This window comes from Rattus norvegicus, chromosome 13, assembly GCF_021556685.1.
Source record: "Rattus norvegicus strain SHRSP/BbbUtx chromosome 13, alternate assembly SHRSP_T2T, whole genome shotgun sequence".
Classification (NCBI taxonomy): Eukaryota; Metazoa; Chordata; class Mammalia; order Rodentia; family Muridae; genus Rattus; species Rattus norvegicus.
Genome location: NC_141546.1, coordinates 69,219,630 through 69,238,638, shown reverse-complemented (window position 1 = coordinate 69,238,638; position 19,009 = coordinate 69,219,630). Strand labels below are relative to the sequence as shown.

The 19,009-nt window shown below is 43.4% G+C and overlaps 1 protein-coding gene across 2 annotated transcripts in view; it reads left to right on the top strand.

Annotated features, from left to right (window-relative positions):
- Positions 1 to 19,009, top strand: part of Cacna1e (calcium voltage-gated channel subunit alpha1 E) — a 484,040-nt gene that overhangs the window by 411,543 nt on the left and 53,488 nt on the right. Inside the window, 6 exon segments of one of the 2 annotated variants that reach the window (NM_019294.3) lie at positions 177 to 236; positions 1,384 to 1,490; positions 12,884 to 12,895; positions 14,803 to 14,899; positions 17,840 to 18,000; positions 18,535 to 18,672. In NM_019294.3, coding sequence (NP_062167.3) covers positions 177 to 236; positions 1,384 to 1,490; positions 12,884 to 12,895; positions 14,803 to 14,899; positions 17,840 to 18,000; positions 18,535 to 18,672 — 575 coding nt within the window. 2 annotated transcript variants of the gene reach the window in all.

Genomic DNA, 19,009 nt, shown 5'->3' with positions numbered 1-19,009 from the left:
TGTGTTCCCTCTCAGCTCTGCTATACATAGTATGAAAAATTCCTTACTGTGTTCTGGGGTGGGAATTTATGGGAGGTATGTTGGTCATGTGGGATGGAATAGGTCATTGGGCTGGTATGCAAAGAGCTTGGCGACTTTACATGGTCCTCTTTGTCTTGTTCATGTGGATTTTGCAGGTCCTGAGATATTTCGACTATGTTTTCACAGGAGTGTTTACCTTTGAGATGGTGATAAAGGTAAAAATTTCCAGAGAAAATATGGGATCTGGATTTCAGTTGTATCACTGGACTGCTCCTTTAGTTTAGGGTCCTTCCCCAATAATGCTATCTCCTAGTCTATGGCAATAGCAAGAGAGCTTCCGTGAACCCTTTCTCACCTCAGTGTCCTCAGTGGGGTATGGCTGTGCAGATGTGATTGAATAATGTAGCTCTCTTGCCATGGCCTGAACAGGAGGCAAGTTGTAAGTGGGCACACAGCTTGAGGGTGGTATAGTTCTGCACATGCACTCCCGGTCATATTCAGAACATATGTCCAGGCAATGGGTTAGGGAGATGTAAATCTTTCCAGACTCCATATAACTCCAACCAGATCCTATCCCTTCCAGACTCCTAACATCCAACAGTACTCTTTCATTCCAACTTTAACATGTCTGGGGTTTCTACCCATTCATGCAGATGTGGCAATATTTGGAGCTCTGGAACATAGAGGAGAGAGAGATTATGACAAGATTCTGTAATGGCAAAGAAGTCTAGTTCGACCCTGTGTGACTTTGAGAAGGGACCTGAGTCCTCACTGTAAACTGGAGATATTGTGTGATTATGAGAAGAGGTTTCAAACCTCATTTTTATCTAGAGAGTTTGCTGGATATCTTTCTTGCTCCTCAGGCCCAAGGTGGGTTTGGCTATTGTCTTACTTAGGATTTCATTGCTGTGAAGAGACACTGTGACCACAGCAACTCTTATAAAGGAAAACATTTCATTGGGGCTGGCTTATAGTTGAGAAGTTTAGTCCATTGTCATGACGGCAGAAAGCTTGGTGCCATGCAAGCAGACATGGTGCTAGAGAAGTAACTGAGAATTCTAGATTTGGATCCACAGACAGAAAGAAGAGAGAGATACTGGAACTGGCTTGAGTAGCTGAGACCTCAAAGCCCATCTCCAGCAACACAAGGCCTCTAACAGGGCCATATATACTCCAAAATGGTCACACCTTTTAATAGGGCTACTCCCTATGAGCCTATGGGGGCCATTTTCATTGGAACCATCATATCTACAGAGTCAGTGGAAATAGAAATAGAGCCCTTGCCATGAGGAAGGGAGGCTAGGTGTAGGTTTACTTACACCAGGAGCCTCATCTACGGCTGTTCAAACCCTTGTCCCACAGATGATAGACCAAGGCTTGATCCTGCAGGATGGATCGTACTTCCGAGACCTCTGGAATATCCTGGACTTTGTGGTAGTGGTTGGTGCATTGGTAGCATTTGCTCTGGCGTAAGTAGATGCTTTTCTGTTCTAGTCCCTACCTGTCCTCTTCCTGTAGCCTTGGATGATCTGAACCTGCTTCCCAAGAGCAACACTCTGAGAGACTGCTTGCCAATGGTTCTCTGCAGAGGCCTTAAGGCCTTGCAGTTTCAGTTCGTGTGTCCCCTAAACAAAGAAGCAAGATTGAGGAGCATCAGTAGGAAGAAGGGAGAGGCCAAGGCATTATGAAGATTTAGGATCAGAGCAGAATTGGGGATTTCAGAATCCTGGTCATGGGGAAGAACATCCTGGAATTTGAGAAAGACAGATACTTCTAGGAACATTTTAAAAACTAACCAGGCAGGGTAAACGATCCAGCAAGTTGGATATCGGGCTTCTGGGCTCAATCTGTATCATCTTCTACCCCAAACAGGTTCCCTTTTGTCTGGATAGCATGTAGGATTCCTCAAAGCTATCCTTCCTGCCTTTTTGAGCCTTGTCCTCTAGGCAAGGCTGAACACACTTTTCTTCTGATTGGGCAGAGAAAGTATTTGAATGCTGCTGTCATTGATGACATCATGATGCAACATTGATGATATAGGGAGAGGGAAAGATGTTTCCATAGCTTTATCCTTCCCATATCCAAAGTGTTAGAAAACAATTGTCCTCTACTCACATTCTCCCATGTACTGGAAGCTTCTATCCCATATCCACACTGGCAGTTAAATGGGCAGGGTAAGAACTAAAGGGTCAGAGGTAAGAGTGCTATGTACAGAGGTGCGAGTTCCCAGCTGTGTTAAGCCTAAGATCTTCCATAACCTGGAAGAACGTTGTGCCCATTGCTGCAGGAGCTGTGGGTGGCTCTCCAACACCCACAGAGTATGGTTGTGCCCCTGAGACAGGATGGTAGCAGGGTAATTCGTTGTCTTGTTTCAACCGTGTGCACAGGCATCTCAACACCATTAGAGTGATGGAGAATCATCTTGGCCTTCACATAAGCAAAGCTGCTGTAATGTAAATAAATGTACCTGGACTGCTCCCAAAGAGATTTCACAAATGTGTGATATCTCCCTACCTATCCAGACCCTGTGTGTGTTCTCACAGAAACTTACAAACAAAGGCAACCCCATTCTCTACCAAGGGGACTCCCAGGTCCTCTTCCTCCTTGGCATGATTCACTAAGGTCTATCTTTGCTTTAAGAAAGCCCACCTTGTTTGCTGTTTGTTTAAGGCAAATAAAATATGATCATCAGATTGTTAAAAGGTCCAGTTCTCCTTCACCTCCTCAGCTCACTTGCATACATCATTCATTATTGTTTCTCAGTAGCACACTCTGCCTATCTTTGAGCAGTGGCAGAGAGAAAAACATAGTGGGCAGAACTTACCAGAGATTTCAGAAGAAGATAATTCACAGGTGGCAGGGCAGAAGTAGGAAGGTGACATTTGTGGGGTCAATCTAAGCCTAATTTGAATCCTAGTCCTTCTTCTCAGCTTATGTCTTTGACCCATTGTAGCAAAATATTAATGTTCTTAACCTCCATTTCTTATCTCTTAAAATGGAGACAAATTAAGGCATGCAAAGTACTTAACACTGGGGCTGTTGGTATGAATGATCAGTACATGTTAGTTCCTTGCTTTATCCTTCTAATTCATAGCATCAAATGTAGCAGCAGGAAAAAACTATGTGCTGGTGTGGAATTTACACATATAGCTTAAGATGGATGAAGGTTACATCAAGACTCATCTGCTTCCACCCAACTATGTCTTCCCCAAAACCCTCGAGCCTAAGTCCCCAGCAACCATCAGGTATACTGGAGTTGGAGGATAGGAAGTGCCCTTTAAAGGAAGCTCAAGAATCCTGTCCTATGCCCCAGTGTCCAGATGTTTCTCTTTAGACTCTGGACACCAGTGTGCTCCAGGTTTATTCTCTGCCTTGCTTTCTTTTGTGCTCCGTGAAAACTGGCAGCAGGTGGCTATGGTCCTGCTGGCAAGGGGAGCCTCAATAGCCCAAGTGATGAAGGCTCTCTGTTGTCAGGTATACTACAGGGAACCCCAGGAAGCCCCCAATTGCAGGGTCCATGTCTGTAAGATAGATTATGAGCTACACTCCATTCTTTACCTTTAGTGATATCTCATCTTAGACTTGCACTTCATTCTCTCAGCAATGTGCATAGTCCTTGCTCCTTCTCCATTGTCCTCTTTTGTTGTCACCCTTTCTAGTTTGCTATGTCTCTTCTCTTCCTTGTTTCTCTTCCTGTAGAGTGAGCGCCCTTTCTTTCCTCCTTTGGCCTTTGCCACATTGACTAAGCTCTTGGTAATACTTTTTGATGCTTATATGACTATGCTTCTTAACTCTATTTTTTCTATCCTTATTGAGGGAACCAGAGAATTCAGCTCTTCTACCACATTTGACAGGATCCCCAAGAGTCCCACCTGCCAGCAACCTGGGGCAGAGAGTGGAATGAAATCACCAAACCCATAGTTTACATAGTCAAGGGATCGGGCCAACCGGAAGCCAAATTTGGGTTTATCTGGAGGCCTTTCAAGTTTCTGCCTCTTTGTTATAACTTTCATTCTGGTGTCCTGTGCCTCAGTAACTGCTCACTGCCTGCATAGCCATTTTCACACCCCAGTTTCTCTCCCTCTCCCCTTGAAGCTTGAACCCTCCCCTAGTGAGGTTTCCACAAAGTGACTGCTTTGTCAGTGTGAGCAACCAATGGAGCTTGCCATGGTAGCATCATTACCTGGTTCCCCAGAAACCAGAAGTGCCTTACTATCCCCCTTCCACCCACAGCCAGTCAAAAGAAGCCAGCCCAATTCCCCAGAGCAGTGCTACTGACCAAGGAATGATGGCCTCCACTGATACTCAGAGAATGCTGTGACATCCAGAGTCCAGAGACCCTCTGCTGCAGAGATCCCATCATCTGTGCTCTCTATAAACATTTACACATTGTATATAGTGACTGAGGAAATCTCTATTCTCTATACATCAAACTAAAGGAGCCTTTGTAATATAAACCTGGCATTCTATCTGGACACTTGGTTGACTTGTGAAAAGGGGGGGAGGGTATTAGTGTGGGCATTTCTGGGTTTAAAAATATCTCATTGTAACTTTTCTCATCTTCCCAGTCCATTTTTACATGATAAGGTGCTTATGAGAACACCGTGTGGGAGGGGGGGATCCTTCCAAAGCCGATTTCTCCTAGGGAATTGGGGAAGGGGTAGTTTAGCAGAGATTGGTAATAGCTCTCCCTGAAGCTCTCATCATACCACCCCATGTTTTTTGTCTTCATGGGAGACAAATTTCTTTTTGTCAATGTCCCAAACTGTATCTTTTCTTCTTTGAGGTTTCAAGAAAAGTCTGGTGAATGACTAGATCTATGAAACCTTTTGCCCTTTGTTTTTCTCCAGAAAGGGCACATTTGTCTTCTCCTGCACGATTGTCATTTTGTCTTGAAACACTGGGGCCTGCTGTCCTCAGTCTCTGCAGTCTGTTGCTATCCTGTCTACTCTTTGGCCTCAGGTATGGGAAGGCAAAGATGGTCACAGCTGGATACCTGGACATCAGGCGCACACTTCAGGGCTACCCCCAGACTCAGATTGTAGTGAGGAAGTCAGGGAACCACAAACTAGGTTACCTCTTGAGCCTTAAGTCTGCACTCTAAACCATGAAGCTTACCCTTTCTGTACCCACTATATACAACATTTTACTTGATTAGCTAAATTGTATGAACAGATGAGCTTCTGTGTGCATTCTCAGTAGTAAATCTGCAGTCATCGCTGCTTTTAGCTCTAAACATTTCATAGGAAATGTGTCAACAGTTTAGCCTCCACCTGCCCTACGTCCTAAATGGCAGAGTCAGACAGGCTCCTTAGTGACTGATGCCAGGATTTTCCATAGTTGTTTGCTGTTGTAACAAGGCATAAGGTGAGGTCAGGACTCCCCGGCAGACAAGGGGATCTGGTCACACTTGGCCTTTCATTATTTAGTGCTTGGCCAGAAGCAAAACTATGAGTCAGCTGGCCTCTGGATGCCAGAGGGAACCAGACTGCCCACATTAGCTTTCATTGAAGTGTGTCACTTCCCTGATACTTGACACCCTGCCCTGCTGGCTAAGATGCAGACAGTCTCTAGAATACACTGAGAAAAAGCCACCACAGCTGAGCTGGTTCTGAGTTCATTTAGTGAAACCTATAGACACAGGCAATTTGAGATTGGGAAGTGCCTTCTGGGGCCCACAGCATCTGTTCCTCTGGGATAGTTCATGCATGGGGGGTTGTGTTTCTGAAGCTGAGGATGCACACATCATCAGAAATAAGTGACTGTTTGGAACTTAAATGTATGTACACATCTACCCAAAAGGGTTTAGAAATACAGAACAAATCTATCACCAGAACCTACCTATTTACCCTACTCCCCTTTTGTCACTAATGCCTGGGTCTAAAGTAGTCCCTCACACAGGAAGCTATGTCTGTGGGGCTTTTTCTTGACTGCTCTGTTAAAACTAAAAAGGCGAGCTTCCCAAAGGAAGCTATTACTATACTTTGTCTTGAAGGGGCAAAAAAAATGGACCTATTTACCACAGAGCCAGATATAGCATCCAGTTCTCTTTCTCTTATGCTGGAAGAAAATGAAGCTTTAAAATTGCATTTGGCCACCAGGTAGCCCATTAACTGTGAATTTCGGGCTTTTGTTGCAAAGGAATTGGAAATGTCCAACAGTGAGAAGTTAGGGTGTTGACTCTATGAATCTGGTTTCTCAAGGTACTTCATCTAACTTTGTGTCTAGGTCAGGAAACTCAAGTTGATCAGTGCTTGTAGATGCAATGGGGGTTTCCTATTGCTGTATTCTCTCCTGCTAGCCTTAAGTGAGAGAGTAGCCTTGGAGAGAGAGAGAGAGAGAGAGAGAGAGAGAGAGAGAGAGAGAGAGAGAGAGAGAGAGAGAGATGTGTGTGGAGGGCATGTGGAAGAGAATTTCCATTCTACTTGCTCCTGTTATTAAGGTCCAGAATATGCCAGGGTAGCCTGTGTGATATTGATACTGCTGAGAAGCCGTCCATAGGATGTTTAGTTTTGGACACCTTGTAAGGGTGAATTCCTAAGTATTTCTGTTTATCCACCACTCAGATTTGAAAAAGAATTGGTTGTAAGCGGGACCTCATCCCGTGGACACAGAAATAGGTTACATGGAAAAGTCAAATCGGGGAATCACAGTTCTATCCAGTTGCTGGGCCAACCAGACCCATATGCAAAAAGCACCTTGTATAGCTAGAGGGGCTTGATGGCTACAGGAAATGCCTGGTTTTGTGAGATTAGTAGAAACTCCATGCTTAAAAGTAGGTTGTAGAGCTCTCAGGATAGAAGATTGTATAACTAATGGGTCCTAGGAAGTTTCTGCCAAGATTGTGTGACCTGCTAGCCATCTGCTCAGTCTATACTCATAGGATACAACCTTGCCGTACAAACGAGTCTACAGCTGAGGAAGTGCCCTGACTAGACTTCAGTCAGCAAGACCTCCACACAAAGACGAATGGGCATTGGTTATGCTTAGAACACAGAGACTAAAAAGAAATACAAACCAGGTCACTCTTCAGCAGACATGTTCTGCTGTCCCTTCCTGCTGCTTAGTACGTGGGCAAAAATACCTTCCAGTTGGAGTAGAGTGGTGTTTATTCAATGTATCAGAAGTTCATTGAGGTCAATATGCAAGGAAGAAAAGAGTATGCACCAAATACTTAGCACAGGATGAGTTTAGTGGTCACAGAACAAGGATGAGAGAGTAGCAATGGGTTTAAGGTACATAGGTGACCAGGAGAGATGCTGAGGCAGAAGAAAAAAGATTCTCAAATGACAGCAGCTAAGAGCAAAAGGTCAGAGTGCTAAATTTCCTTTCAGCATGCAGGCAGCCGAACCTGATTTCGCCACAACTTCTGGAGGGTTGAGTATTAAGATGCCAAAAGAAATTGTTTCTACGCATTCTTTATTTCATTGATAACATCAGAAAGCCTGATGGTTAGAGCTCTGGCTGGTTTGACTCAGGGGATGAGTAAATAGCAAAGCCAGGTCTTGGGCAAACTCAACGTGTAAAATTCAAGTTTACTGCTTTTTTTCTAATACATTACGCTCTCCCCTGCTATGCTGGTATGGCTAGTTACAAGCTAGGAACTTCCTCTGCAGATCCTGCAGTGTTTAGCTAGGGCAGGGAAGACTTAGAGGGAGATGGAGAAAGGTATCCATAAGCCTGGGTATCTTGATGGCGCACCTGTGACTTTTCCTTCCCATTAACAGTCTCTACACCAGTGAAGGGACTAAGACAGACAGGGTAATGGTTGAGCTGAGCAAATACTATTCTCTGTTGCTGTTCTATATTTTGGGTAAAACCGCCAAGGGTTCCACTTAGGCAGACTTGGGTCTGAATCTTCAGTTTTAGCTCTCATTACCCCATAAATTTCTGCTTCCTTACCTGGGAGTGGAAATGAGAAACAACCACATTTGGTCCTGTGAGAAATAAATAAGGTAAGCTATATTTCATGTCCAATACAGTAGCAGGGATTTAAGTTGAATGATAAATGATAGTTATTGTTGCCTACCAACTAATGGTCCAGGCACTTTTGCAGAGTAACCGAACTCCTTCTAAGCTGGAGACACACCCGCTCCTGTCTTGCAATCTTTCAAGTCTAGCTCTTCCCATAGAAAATATCCCAACAGCCTTCTGCTGCTGCCTTTCTATCACATACAGGAGGACAGATGCTGTGATACTGAAAGAAGGAAGGGCTCTTCAGAACCCAGTGTCCTTCTTCTGCCCATTCTTAGCAGAAATCAGCTGGAAATTAACATCCTTGGAGGAAAGAGGACCCAGTGATCGGGTTGACAGTAAAGGCCTAACGATTGCTCCTGACAGAGATGGAGGGTAACTTGGCAACTGAACTGGGAAATTATACTCTTACACTGCTGAGGCATGGGGAAACAGGGTTTTGTTATTCATTTAAAGAGCAAATAAGTAGAAAATAAATGGCAAAAAAAAAAAAGAGTGGCCCCATTGAGTCCCAATTAAAGTGAGACCAGGGCATCCTGGCATATGAAATTATCTTAGAGTCCATTTTAAACCCATTAAAATTCACTAATGAGTTACACAGTAACTAGTTACAAAGATTAACGCTGTTATCAAGTATTTTGGGGGGGATGGGGGGGTGGTTTGTGAAAAGCACATAAATTGTTTGCAAAACAATCCGCCTTGAAGTGCCAGCAGAGCATTTCATCTTAGACCTGCAAAGCATGGTCTCTGCAACCCTGGCTGTCACAGGGAATTTGAGGGAAAAGGTGCTTTGGTCTTATCTGGGTGTAAACTATGATGTATTTTATTTAGTGATGGTGAAATTGTTGAAGTTTTTATTGACTCCATTGCTTTATTATTTTTAACGTTTTAATGCCGGCTTATTTATTGGGATTCTTTGCAACAGGGTCTCGTGTAGCTTGGGCTGGACATGGGGGGTGTCGTCGCCAAAGATGTCCTTGAGTTTATGCTTTTTGTCAATCCTCGAATTTCAAATGGCCATTTTCAAATCGGTATTGACCCTGTGCTAGTGATGGGTTGAACGTAAGCATGTTCTTCCCAGCATCAACTCAGAACAATGGGGTTTTTTTTTTTCTTTGTTTTGCTTTGCTTTGTTTGTGTGGTTGGTTTGGTTGTTTTTCTTGTTTTGTTTTGTTTTGTTTCTGGTGCTAGAAATTGGACTTGGTCCCTCACATCTACTACAAAATTATAGTGCTTTAGTGGTTCCTCCTAAGTAAGCAGATTAGAAATTTCTTTTGTTCCATACCATATTTTCTAATCACTGTATATCTACCCCAAATGTGTCAAAAATATGGAACCTTTTTGTATTAGCAGCTAGCTCTGCCAAACTATTGGTGGTTCTTGACCCATTCTGACTCCTAAGACCTGAGCAACAGTCAGACATGGGCTTCAGGCTTGAAAATTGGGCTGTTGATTATTCTGTACTCTTTTGAACAGGTCCCAGATTTTGTGAGTTCTTCTTTTTCCTTTTTTCATTAATTAAGAATTTATTTACTATACAACTCAATCACATCCCCCTCCCTACTCTTCTCCCAGTCCCATCCTCCCACCCCCCTTCTCTGAGCACCCCCAGATACTAACCCACCCTGACACATCAAGTCAAATCAAGACTAAGTGAATCCTCTCCCACTGAGGCCAGATAAGACAGCCAGCTAGGGATTCAAAGGGGAGTCAAAGATGTCCCCCCACCCCACCACAGCTCCAATTGTTAGGGGATCCACATGAAGGCCAAACTGCTTATCTGTTACATATGTATAGGGAGCCCAGGTCCAGACTATGCATGCTCTTTGGTGGTCCAGTCTCTGTGAGCCCCCATGGGCCCAGGTTAGTTGACTCTGTTAAGTCTTCTTGTGGTGTCCTAGGCCCTTCAGGCTCTCCCAATCCTCCCACAACCTCTGACTCTTCTACAAGACATCCTGAGCTCAGACTAATGTTTGCTGTTGGTCTCTTCATCTGTTTCCATCAGTTGCTAGATGAAGCCTCTTAGAAGACAGCCTTCTGTCTGCAAGCATAGCAGAGATCATAAGTAGTGTCAGTGGTTGATTCCCATGGGATAGGTCTCAAGTTGGGCTAGCCATTGGCTGGCCATTCCCTCAAACTCTGCTCTATTTTTAATCCCTGAATATCTTGTAGTTTGAATGTTTTGTTGGTGTGTTGGTGTCCCCCTCTGTCCCCCTCTCTCCACTTTATGTCCTGCCTAGTTGTAGGAGATGACTACTTCAATCTCCACATCCCCTGCTGCTAAGAGTCTCAGCTAGGGTCAAGCCAAAATCTTCCCAGGGACATCCCCTATTACAGTTCTTTGACTTGTCACAGAGATGTCTCCTTCATTGATTCTCCTTCTCTCTCCTAGCCTTCTCATCCTCCAACCCTACTGATCTCTATCCCAGTGCCTCTCCCCTTCCCATTGTACCCAGTTCCCTCTCTCCATCCACCTAGGATGGCTATTTTGGTTTCCCTTTCTGACTGAGATTCAAGCATCCTCCCTTGAGTCGTCCTTGTTATTTTGCTTCTGAGGGTCTATGGATTGGTTTTCCTGTACTTTATGGCTAATATTCACTTATAAGTGAGTATATACCGTGTTTGCTTATCTGGGTCCGGGTTACCTCATTAAGGATGATATTTTATAGTTCCATCCATTTGCCTACAAATTTCATGATGATCTTGTTTTTAATAACTGAGTAGTATTCCATTGTATAAGTACCACATTTTATTTATTCATCCTTCAGTTGAGGGATATCTGGGTTGTTTCCACCCTCTGGCTATTATAAATAAAGCTGCTATAAACATAGTTGAGCAAGTATCTTTGTGGGATGTTAGAGCATCTTTTGTGCATATGTCCAGGAGTTGTGTAGCTGGATCTTGAGGTATAATTATTTCTAATTTTCTGAGAAATGGCCAAATTGGTTCCCAAAGTGGTTGTACACATTTGTTCTTCCACTAGCAATAGAGGCGTGTTCACCTTGCTACATATTTTCACTAGCATGTGCTGTCACTTGAGTTTTTTTATCCTAGCCATTCTGACAGGTGCAAGATGGCATCTCAGAGTTGTTTTGATTTCCATTTCCCTGATGACTAAGGACAATGGACATTTCTTTAAGTGTTTCTCGGTCTTTAGAGATTGCTCTATTGAGAATTGTTTGTTTAGCTCTGTACCCTATTTGTTAACTGGGTTATTTGGTTTGTTTGTATCTAATTTCTTGAGTTCTTTATATATTTTTAGATATTAGCCCTCTGTCGATGTAGGGTTGGTAAAGATCTTTTCCCATCTGTAGGCTGCCATTTTGTCCTAGTGATAGTGTCCTTAGCTGTGAAAAAGTTTTTCAGTTTTATGAGGCCCCGTTTTTTCTTTCATTGGATATTTTTTATTTACATTTCAATTAATTGTTGATCTTAGTTCCTAAACTGTTGGTAATCTATTCAGGAAGTTGTCTCCTGTACCAATGCAATCAGAGCTATTCACCACTTTCTCTTCTTTCAGATTTAATGTATCTGTTGTTGTTGTTGTTGTTAATGACTTTAATCTAATTGGACTTGAGTTCTGTGCAGGGTGGTAAATTTTGTGTTTTATCTATGTGGAAGGAGCAAGAAATGTTGGTCATGCTTGCAAGATGTAGATTCTATGACCTCTCAGAATCTTTCTGGTGCTATTGGATTTAAAGGCCCTTGGGCTGGGAGCCTGAGTTAAACAGAAGGTAAAAGCCAGGGGACTGTGTTCCTAGACTATGTCTATATGTCTATCTGCTACTATGTCTCACATCTTAGGATATTCTCAGGAAAATGCCACCTGAAGAAAAGAGACCTGTCTTGCTGTATTGGTGAATTATCACACCACATGATTCTACCTTTCCACAGCAAGTTACCACTATTACTTTCATTGTGCTTATTGGATTGAGGTCTGCCTTCTCTACCAGACTAGCTAATCTTCTAAACATTAGCAAGATCATTTGTTCCAGGAATAGGGTCTGTCAAGGATTGAGGATTTCATAAATGCTCGTACAAATATGGAAGGATGAGAGGATGTTTCACTCACATGTCAGTTTGCCTTAAGACAATTCTGTACTCTGATCATTTAGAATTTTTCACGTTAAAGATATCAGGTTATAGGTCTCCAATTTAGTTCCCAGATCCCTTGGCTTTGGGAGGATGGTAAGAACATCTGTCTCAGTGCTGAAACAGAGATGGCTTTTTTCCCTCAGAGTTGTACAGTAAACAGTTCACAATGGAAGCTCCTCATCTAATTGCAGGAAGAGCAGCTTTTCTATGAAACCTTGACAAAGAACAGTCCTTTGTCCTTGTTCAGGTGCAATTTAGTGATGTTGGTCTCTGAGCTTTGGAAAGACAATCAGCATGACCCTGTTTGATTGTGGTTACGGCGTCCCTCTTCGGGTGAAGCTATTCAATGCCACTGTCACTTGAAATGCCTTTCCTGAGAGTTTCTGACACAGGGCATATACCCTTCCTCCTGCTTGGTTCTTATAAAGTAACCAGAAGCATATTTTGTCTTAAGATTCCTAAGAAAGTGAAAAACGAAAGCTTACATTTAGAAAAATGTCATTAAACCTGACCCTGGGAAGACAGTACAAATCCAGGTACCTTTGAAAAGCAAGGCCTACTACTGCTTTCAAAAAATGTTTGCACTGTGGGTGGAAAAGGGCTTGTGGAGCATATGGTATGCTGTCCTTCCTTTCATAAGCCCTGTGGATTTGACAAGGCTGTGGGTGGGATCTCATGGTCCTCTGCTCCTCAGCACGGCATTTCTGTAAGAGCCTCTATCCTCCCTGAGATTTTCTAACTATCCTTTTGCTCCAACTTTTCCCTTCCTGCTTCCTGGCTGGATCCACCATAGGAACGCTTTGGGGTAACTATGGTGTTTTGTTTTGTTTTGGTGTGTGTGTGTGTGTGTGTGTGTGTGTGTGTGTGTGTGTGTGTGTTTTAAGTAGGTTTAGGTGACTAAGTGGGAGGAGGGAGAAATTGGAAGAGACAGAGCTAACTCAGTGAGAGAAGAATCTTGAGTTTATATGAGTGGCATGTTTCCATTGGGAGCCAAAAACTTAAAACTGAGCAGTTTCCAAGCCTTCTTAGGAAGTAACCATTCCTGTTGGTTTGGGTACGATTAGGCCTATATGTTTCTCTTATATATTTTAGGTAGATGTGCTTAAAAGGCAAAAGAATTTATTGAATATGCCAGAGCTTTTAGATGTGAAAGTCTGTATTAAAATATAGATAGCTGAGTTACCTTTCAAAATGACATGTAGGTCATCACCTTTGACAACAAGAAAACTTGGAATTATATTGATGTAAAGTCAACATGAAGGATTAGACTCATTGACTTCTTGCCTTTTGTAAAAAGGAGACTATGACTTCCCTATCAGAGGCTGGGCATAGCAGGGCAAGTTGCGTGCCAAATCAGGTGATCTCCATTTGACATTCTGGGTCCCCTGTCGAGTGAGTGTTAGCAGGATAGTAATCTGGGCCAGCATGAGGAAAGAAGTGAGCCTGGTCTCACTATTTAGAGTCTTATTTCCTAGCATGTACATGTTTTACAAATTGTAGCTATTTGAGTTGAATACAAAGATCTCAGGGGATGGGCAGAAAAGAAAGAGAAATGCATGATCTTCATTAAGAGCAAACATTTCTGAGATCTGCATAATAAGTATCATTGCCCATAAGGCCAGGAGAGGGGTGGGTGTGGCCTTCAACTTGGGCCCACTCCAACTGAGTAGTTCTCTGAAGCCCGTGCTAGATACAGAGTTTCTGGAACAGAAATGAATGCGGGAAAGACCAGCCACACGTAATTGGAGTGTGGGCCATGGTTCTGGCAAGATGCCTACGCACATGCTTTCTCTGAGGTGGCAGCCTAGCACAGCGAGAGTGTTGGGTTCCCTACCAGTCTTTACTATGTTCTCTCCACACTGATGAGCTGTGAGAAGTAACAAACATAGACTTCTGGATCAAATTCCCCCAAAAGACATGCTCTCAACCATTCCCTTTCCAGCCAACAAACATCTTGAAAACTTGCCATGGGAAAGGACTAAACTAGGCTCAGTGGAGATCCACAGTGGGCCTCTGGTCATATTATTCCTTTTTTATTTATCACTTTGGTATTATATTGCATTAAATTGATCACTAGAGACATGAAGCAATTATTAATATATATGCATGGAAACCTGTGTATGCCTGTGAGTTCCTCTATGTATGTACACAGAAATTCCCTTCTTTATATATTCACATCCAAGTAAATGCAATAGAAATTAAAAATGCCTTAAATAGAAAATTCATTTGCTACAGTTATGGGCATCTTATCAACTTAACAGTATAATATTAATACTGCAGAGAATCATTCTTTTACCCTCATGATTTTGTGAGTGACTAGCACCACTGACTGCCTAGCCTTACAAGAGAGTTTCTGTATAGTATTAGGCTGTGGGAGAACATGCCAATTTGACATGTACAATGAGTACAACAGTGAGTACAATTCACTGTTGCACTATCTGAAGTTGTGAAACCGTAAGTTGAACAGTTGTGAGCACATGGATGTGCATATATGCACATATACATGTTGATGTGTGCACATGTACAGTTAGTGATTTGAGACTACCCCTGAAGTATCCTTGGATTGTCCCTGATAAGCTCTACACCAACCTGGTTTTTGACTTCTTGTTTACTCTCTTTTCTGCCTTTATTCTGTTATTGTTAATGGAATAGTGTGGCTGCCACTTTGCTTCTCCCCTTTCCAAATGACTCCCTGGGGTCCTCTCTCTACAGAACCAACAAGGGGCGGGATATCAAGACGATCAAGTCTCTGAGGGTACTTCGAGTTCTGCGACCACTGAAAACCATCAAGCGCTTGCCCAAACTGAAGGTAATGTTTCCAGAGTTCATTCCCATCCAATACCCTTCTTCCACCTTCTCCCTTTAGCTACAGCTGGCTAGCCTTTGCAGAATCCATTCTTAGAATATCCCCTTTTTCTCTCTGGGGGATTGATTTTTTTTTTAATCTATTGATACCAAGGTCTTTGTTCCAAAGGAAAATAACCACTGTCCCAAGAAACTTGCAGGTGAGATTCTCCTTCTTCAGTCCAGACCCGGTTAGTGTTATACTCTCTGGAGTGGCCTGTCAACCAGGAAGAAGACTGTATGGCTTTGTCTTGGAACATCCTGTGTCACTAAAGCAGAAGTCACAGAAACCCCCTGTATTAGTGGTCTGTGTGCTAGGGAAGGCTGGATAATCTGAGGTATTTTCTTCAGTCATAATTTTAGAAGAGTATCATAGCACACAAATATTTCCTATTTTTTGAGATACAAACAGGTAACCTAAGGACACAGTCTATTTATGGCAGGAGCAGAAAAGAAATGGAGAAGTGAGTTACCCTGGATAAACTTATTGCCATGGCCTGGACAAAAATAGGTATCTTATCCATATGATCCCCACCTGCCCCCTCCACCACTCTCTCATCCAGAACCCTTCCTGCCTCATGGGGTTTGTTCTCCATTCAAGCTTGGCACCTTACTAAGTTTACCCTTCTCTCCTTTCCTCTCCCTATATTGTGGTTAATAGAATCTGAAGCTCCCTGGGAGAAAAGCTCCTCCCCTTCTTGAATTCTTGAGAACCCTCAGCTTCAGGTGCAGAGCCTCACAATCTGATTCTTGTAGTCCAGGCCACATAGCAAACCCCAACTCCTTTCTCCTGGGGTACACATGGATGCTTCTTAGGAATCAGATTTCATTATCTATGTGCAGCATCCACAGGTCTAGCACAGGACTTCTCAAAGAGTGGCCATAAACCAGCCATGTATGAACATTGAAAAGTGTCCTAAAAGACACACATCTGTCTACATCAGCACCACACAGTCTGTCTGCAAGAGGGGCCTGGACTCTGGCTCCTAAACCTGATCAGCAGATACTCTAAGACCATCGTGTAGGGACTGGTCATCATGAAAGGAACCTGCATGAGTGCTGGGTCCAGCTCAAGAATTTTGGAGTGACTCAGAGCAGAGTATCTATTCTTAGAATTTCTTGCACCCAGAAAATGGATATCTATATACTCTGCATTTGTAATATAGACAAGAGAGCTGGCATGAGTGGTCAAAAATGCAACAGTTACTCTGGGAGAGAGACTACTCTCCTATGCATGCCTTAGAGGACAAAGCTATGAGCTTATTTCTCCTGCTGTCCAGAGTTCCCATCATTTTCTGAGTTCTCCTAATTGATAATGCATGTCCTCTACTCCAAGGATAACCCACAACCATCCTGGCCTCAGATCATCAGTTCCCTTTCCAGCCTGTGATCTGCAGAGAGGAAGCAGAACAGAATAGGGTAGGGTAGGGGTAGGATGGGGAAGGGAAGGGAGGGAAGTGGAGGAGAGGGAAGGGAAAGGTAAGGAATAGTAGGGAAAGGGGAAATGGAAAGGAGGGGAGGGGAGGAAAGGAGAGAGGATGAAAGGGGAGGGGAGGAAAAAAGGGAAAAGGGAAGGGACAGGTCACTTTTAAAAGGTCCAGACTAGCTGTGATATAGTTTTTGTCTCAAACCGTGTAGATTCCCAGGAGCAACTTGGTCTTCTAAAGGTAGGGGCTTCCTCCCTTGCTTTCCTCCTTCCCCTCCTGGATTAAGACCTTCTCTTGTGTCAGATCTCCCTGGCCACCCTCCCACTAACCAGCCACTGACTTAGGCCTATCAATCACCACTCCTAAGAGCCCCATCTAGGGCTCCAAATATGAACTGCAGCACAAGTTCCCATGGGAACAGAGGAATGTGCAATGGCTTGATGAGAGTAGTCCACCCCTGAAGAATGTGAAGAATGTGGCCGAGGCCTTCATTATTTCTTTTAAACTAGGGAGCACTGGCTCCTCTCTTTGCGAACCAACAAAACCAGACATACAATGACATAAGTGGCTCTGGTGATTCCACAAGTCTGTTGTGTCGCTCACCTTCCCTGCAGTGCTAAACTAATTAATCCAGACATACTATACCCAGCGCTTGAAAGCAGCAACTGCATAAATGCAGTACCCTTATGAGGCCAGACTCTCCAGTGAGCTAAGCCCAAAAGCCCAAGAAACAACGTTAAATGGCCTGAAATCTGTCAAGTTCTCATGAACTCCTCATGGCATGGGGCTTAGAAGGGAAGTCTCTGGAGACCCTCTGTTTCTGTATGCAAGCAGAAACCCCTGTGCCTCATCCACAACACAGAGAGACCTCAATTTGTCCTGGAATGCCTGTTGACCTTCCTCCTGAAGGCAACCAGTGTTCAACTAGAGGGCAGCAGGGTGAAGTGATAGAGCCTGATATAGCCAGAGCTAATATACGAACTTAGGATAAAATACTGAAGTGAACAAAGGTAGTAGCATGCGATAGCCCTTTGATTCATTTAGGAAGGGAAAAGAGGATGACACATGATCAGTATGTAAATCAATCTGACATCAATAGGTTCAAGGTAAGGAAGAATCTGTTTAGTGGGTAAAGTGTTCTAAATGATCTTCCAAATCCCACTTAGTATTACATTTCTGGGTTTTATACCGAGTGTCTCCACAAAGACACTCCTCCATTACTTTCTGTCATTTTGTCCGGGCATCATGCTTTATATTGACTTTAAGATTTAGAGATGGTGTCTTCTTCCAGGGCAAGTCTTTGCTACCATGACCAGTTTGAGAGTCAGCTCTTCATCTTATGAGTATCCCCGCTTGGAGGGCTGAGAGCTCCTGGGACAGCTTCTCAATCTGTTGGGTGGTGATATGGCCCAACCTTAGCTCTGGGCATGAGTATTCTGTCACGAGAATGACATGAGCACCTTTGCTGCCGTCTACAGGCTGTGTTTGACTGCGTGGTGACCTCCTTGAAGAATGTCTTCAACATACTCATTGTCTACAAGCTCTTTATGTTCATCTTTGCCGTCATTGCTGTTCAGTTATTCAAGGGAAAGTTCTTTTATTGCACCGACAGTTCCAAGGACACAGAGAAGGAATGCATGTAAGAGCCACCACCATATACCTCTCTTTGCTAAGGGTGTCCTGGGAAACCCCTCTCTACCTTCCATGTGTAGACTGGATTTCCTTTCTCTCTTAACTCCTTTCTCTTTCCCAAAGAATTATAAAGCAGGAACAATTATAAAAACAAATAGACATTTGTTGAACTCCTTTACTGTATCAGATAGGGTAAGAGACACTTTGCCCCAACCCTTAAGTTTTAAGTCTTTCTGATGACCTACTGAAAGGAGTTTTATTTATGTTTTGTAAGTATTAAAAATATGACACTCAAACTTTAGGTTGTCCAATTTAACAACGGGTTAGCCTACAAAGGGTTAACACTAGGCAGACAGCTAGTGATATCAGAATTCATCATACATCTGTTGGGTACCAAGTACCAATTTTATTCCAAGTTAGTAGCCCTTCCTTTTCTGTGATGGACACTGGTTACCCCGGCATTCTTAAGGCTTGTAGGAATGTTTGACTGTCCCATGCACTCACCTTACGAGGCTCTATTTCATTTCTATTTTGGTTTCAGAGGCAACTATGTAGACCACGAGAAAAACAAGATGGAGGTGAAGGGCCGGGAGTGGAAGCGTCATGAATTCCACTATGACAACATCATCTGGGCCCTGCTGACCCTCTTCACCGTCTCCACGGGGGAAGGATGGCCTCAGTGAGTGATGGGGTGGGCTTGGTATGTGTCTTGCAGGCTGAGATGGGACTGTGTGGGTGCCTTGAAAAGCTGATTCAAGAGGAACAAGGCTAACCCTTTGTTCTTATACCAGGCAAAGTAAGTGGTTCTGAGTAGGCGAGAAAGGCAGAAAAGAGGAAAAATAAAAATCCTTCAGACAGAGATGGAGAAGGGGAAGACAAAGTCTGGAAAATACCTGAAACTCTTTTTTGTTAATCTTTGAGTTGGGTGGAGCCCTCTGACTTACAGAACAAGTGAGTTTTCACAACTTTCTACCCTTCAGGAGAATCCTTGAGGGCTGTTTTAAACAGATTTATTC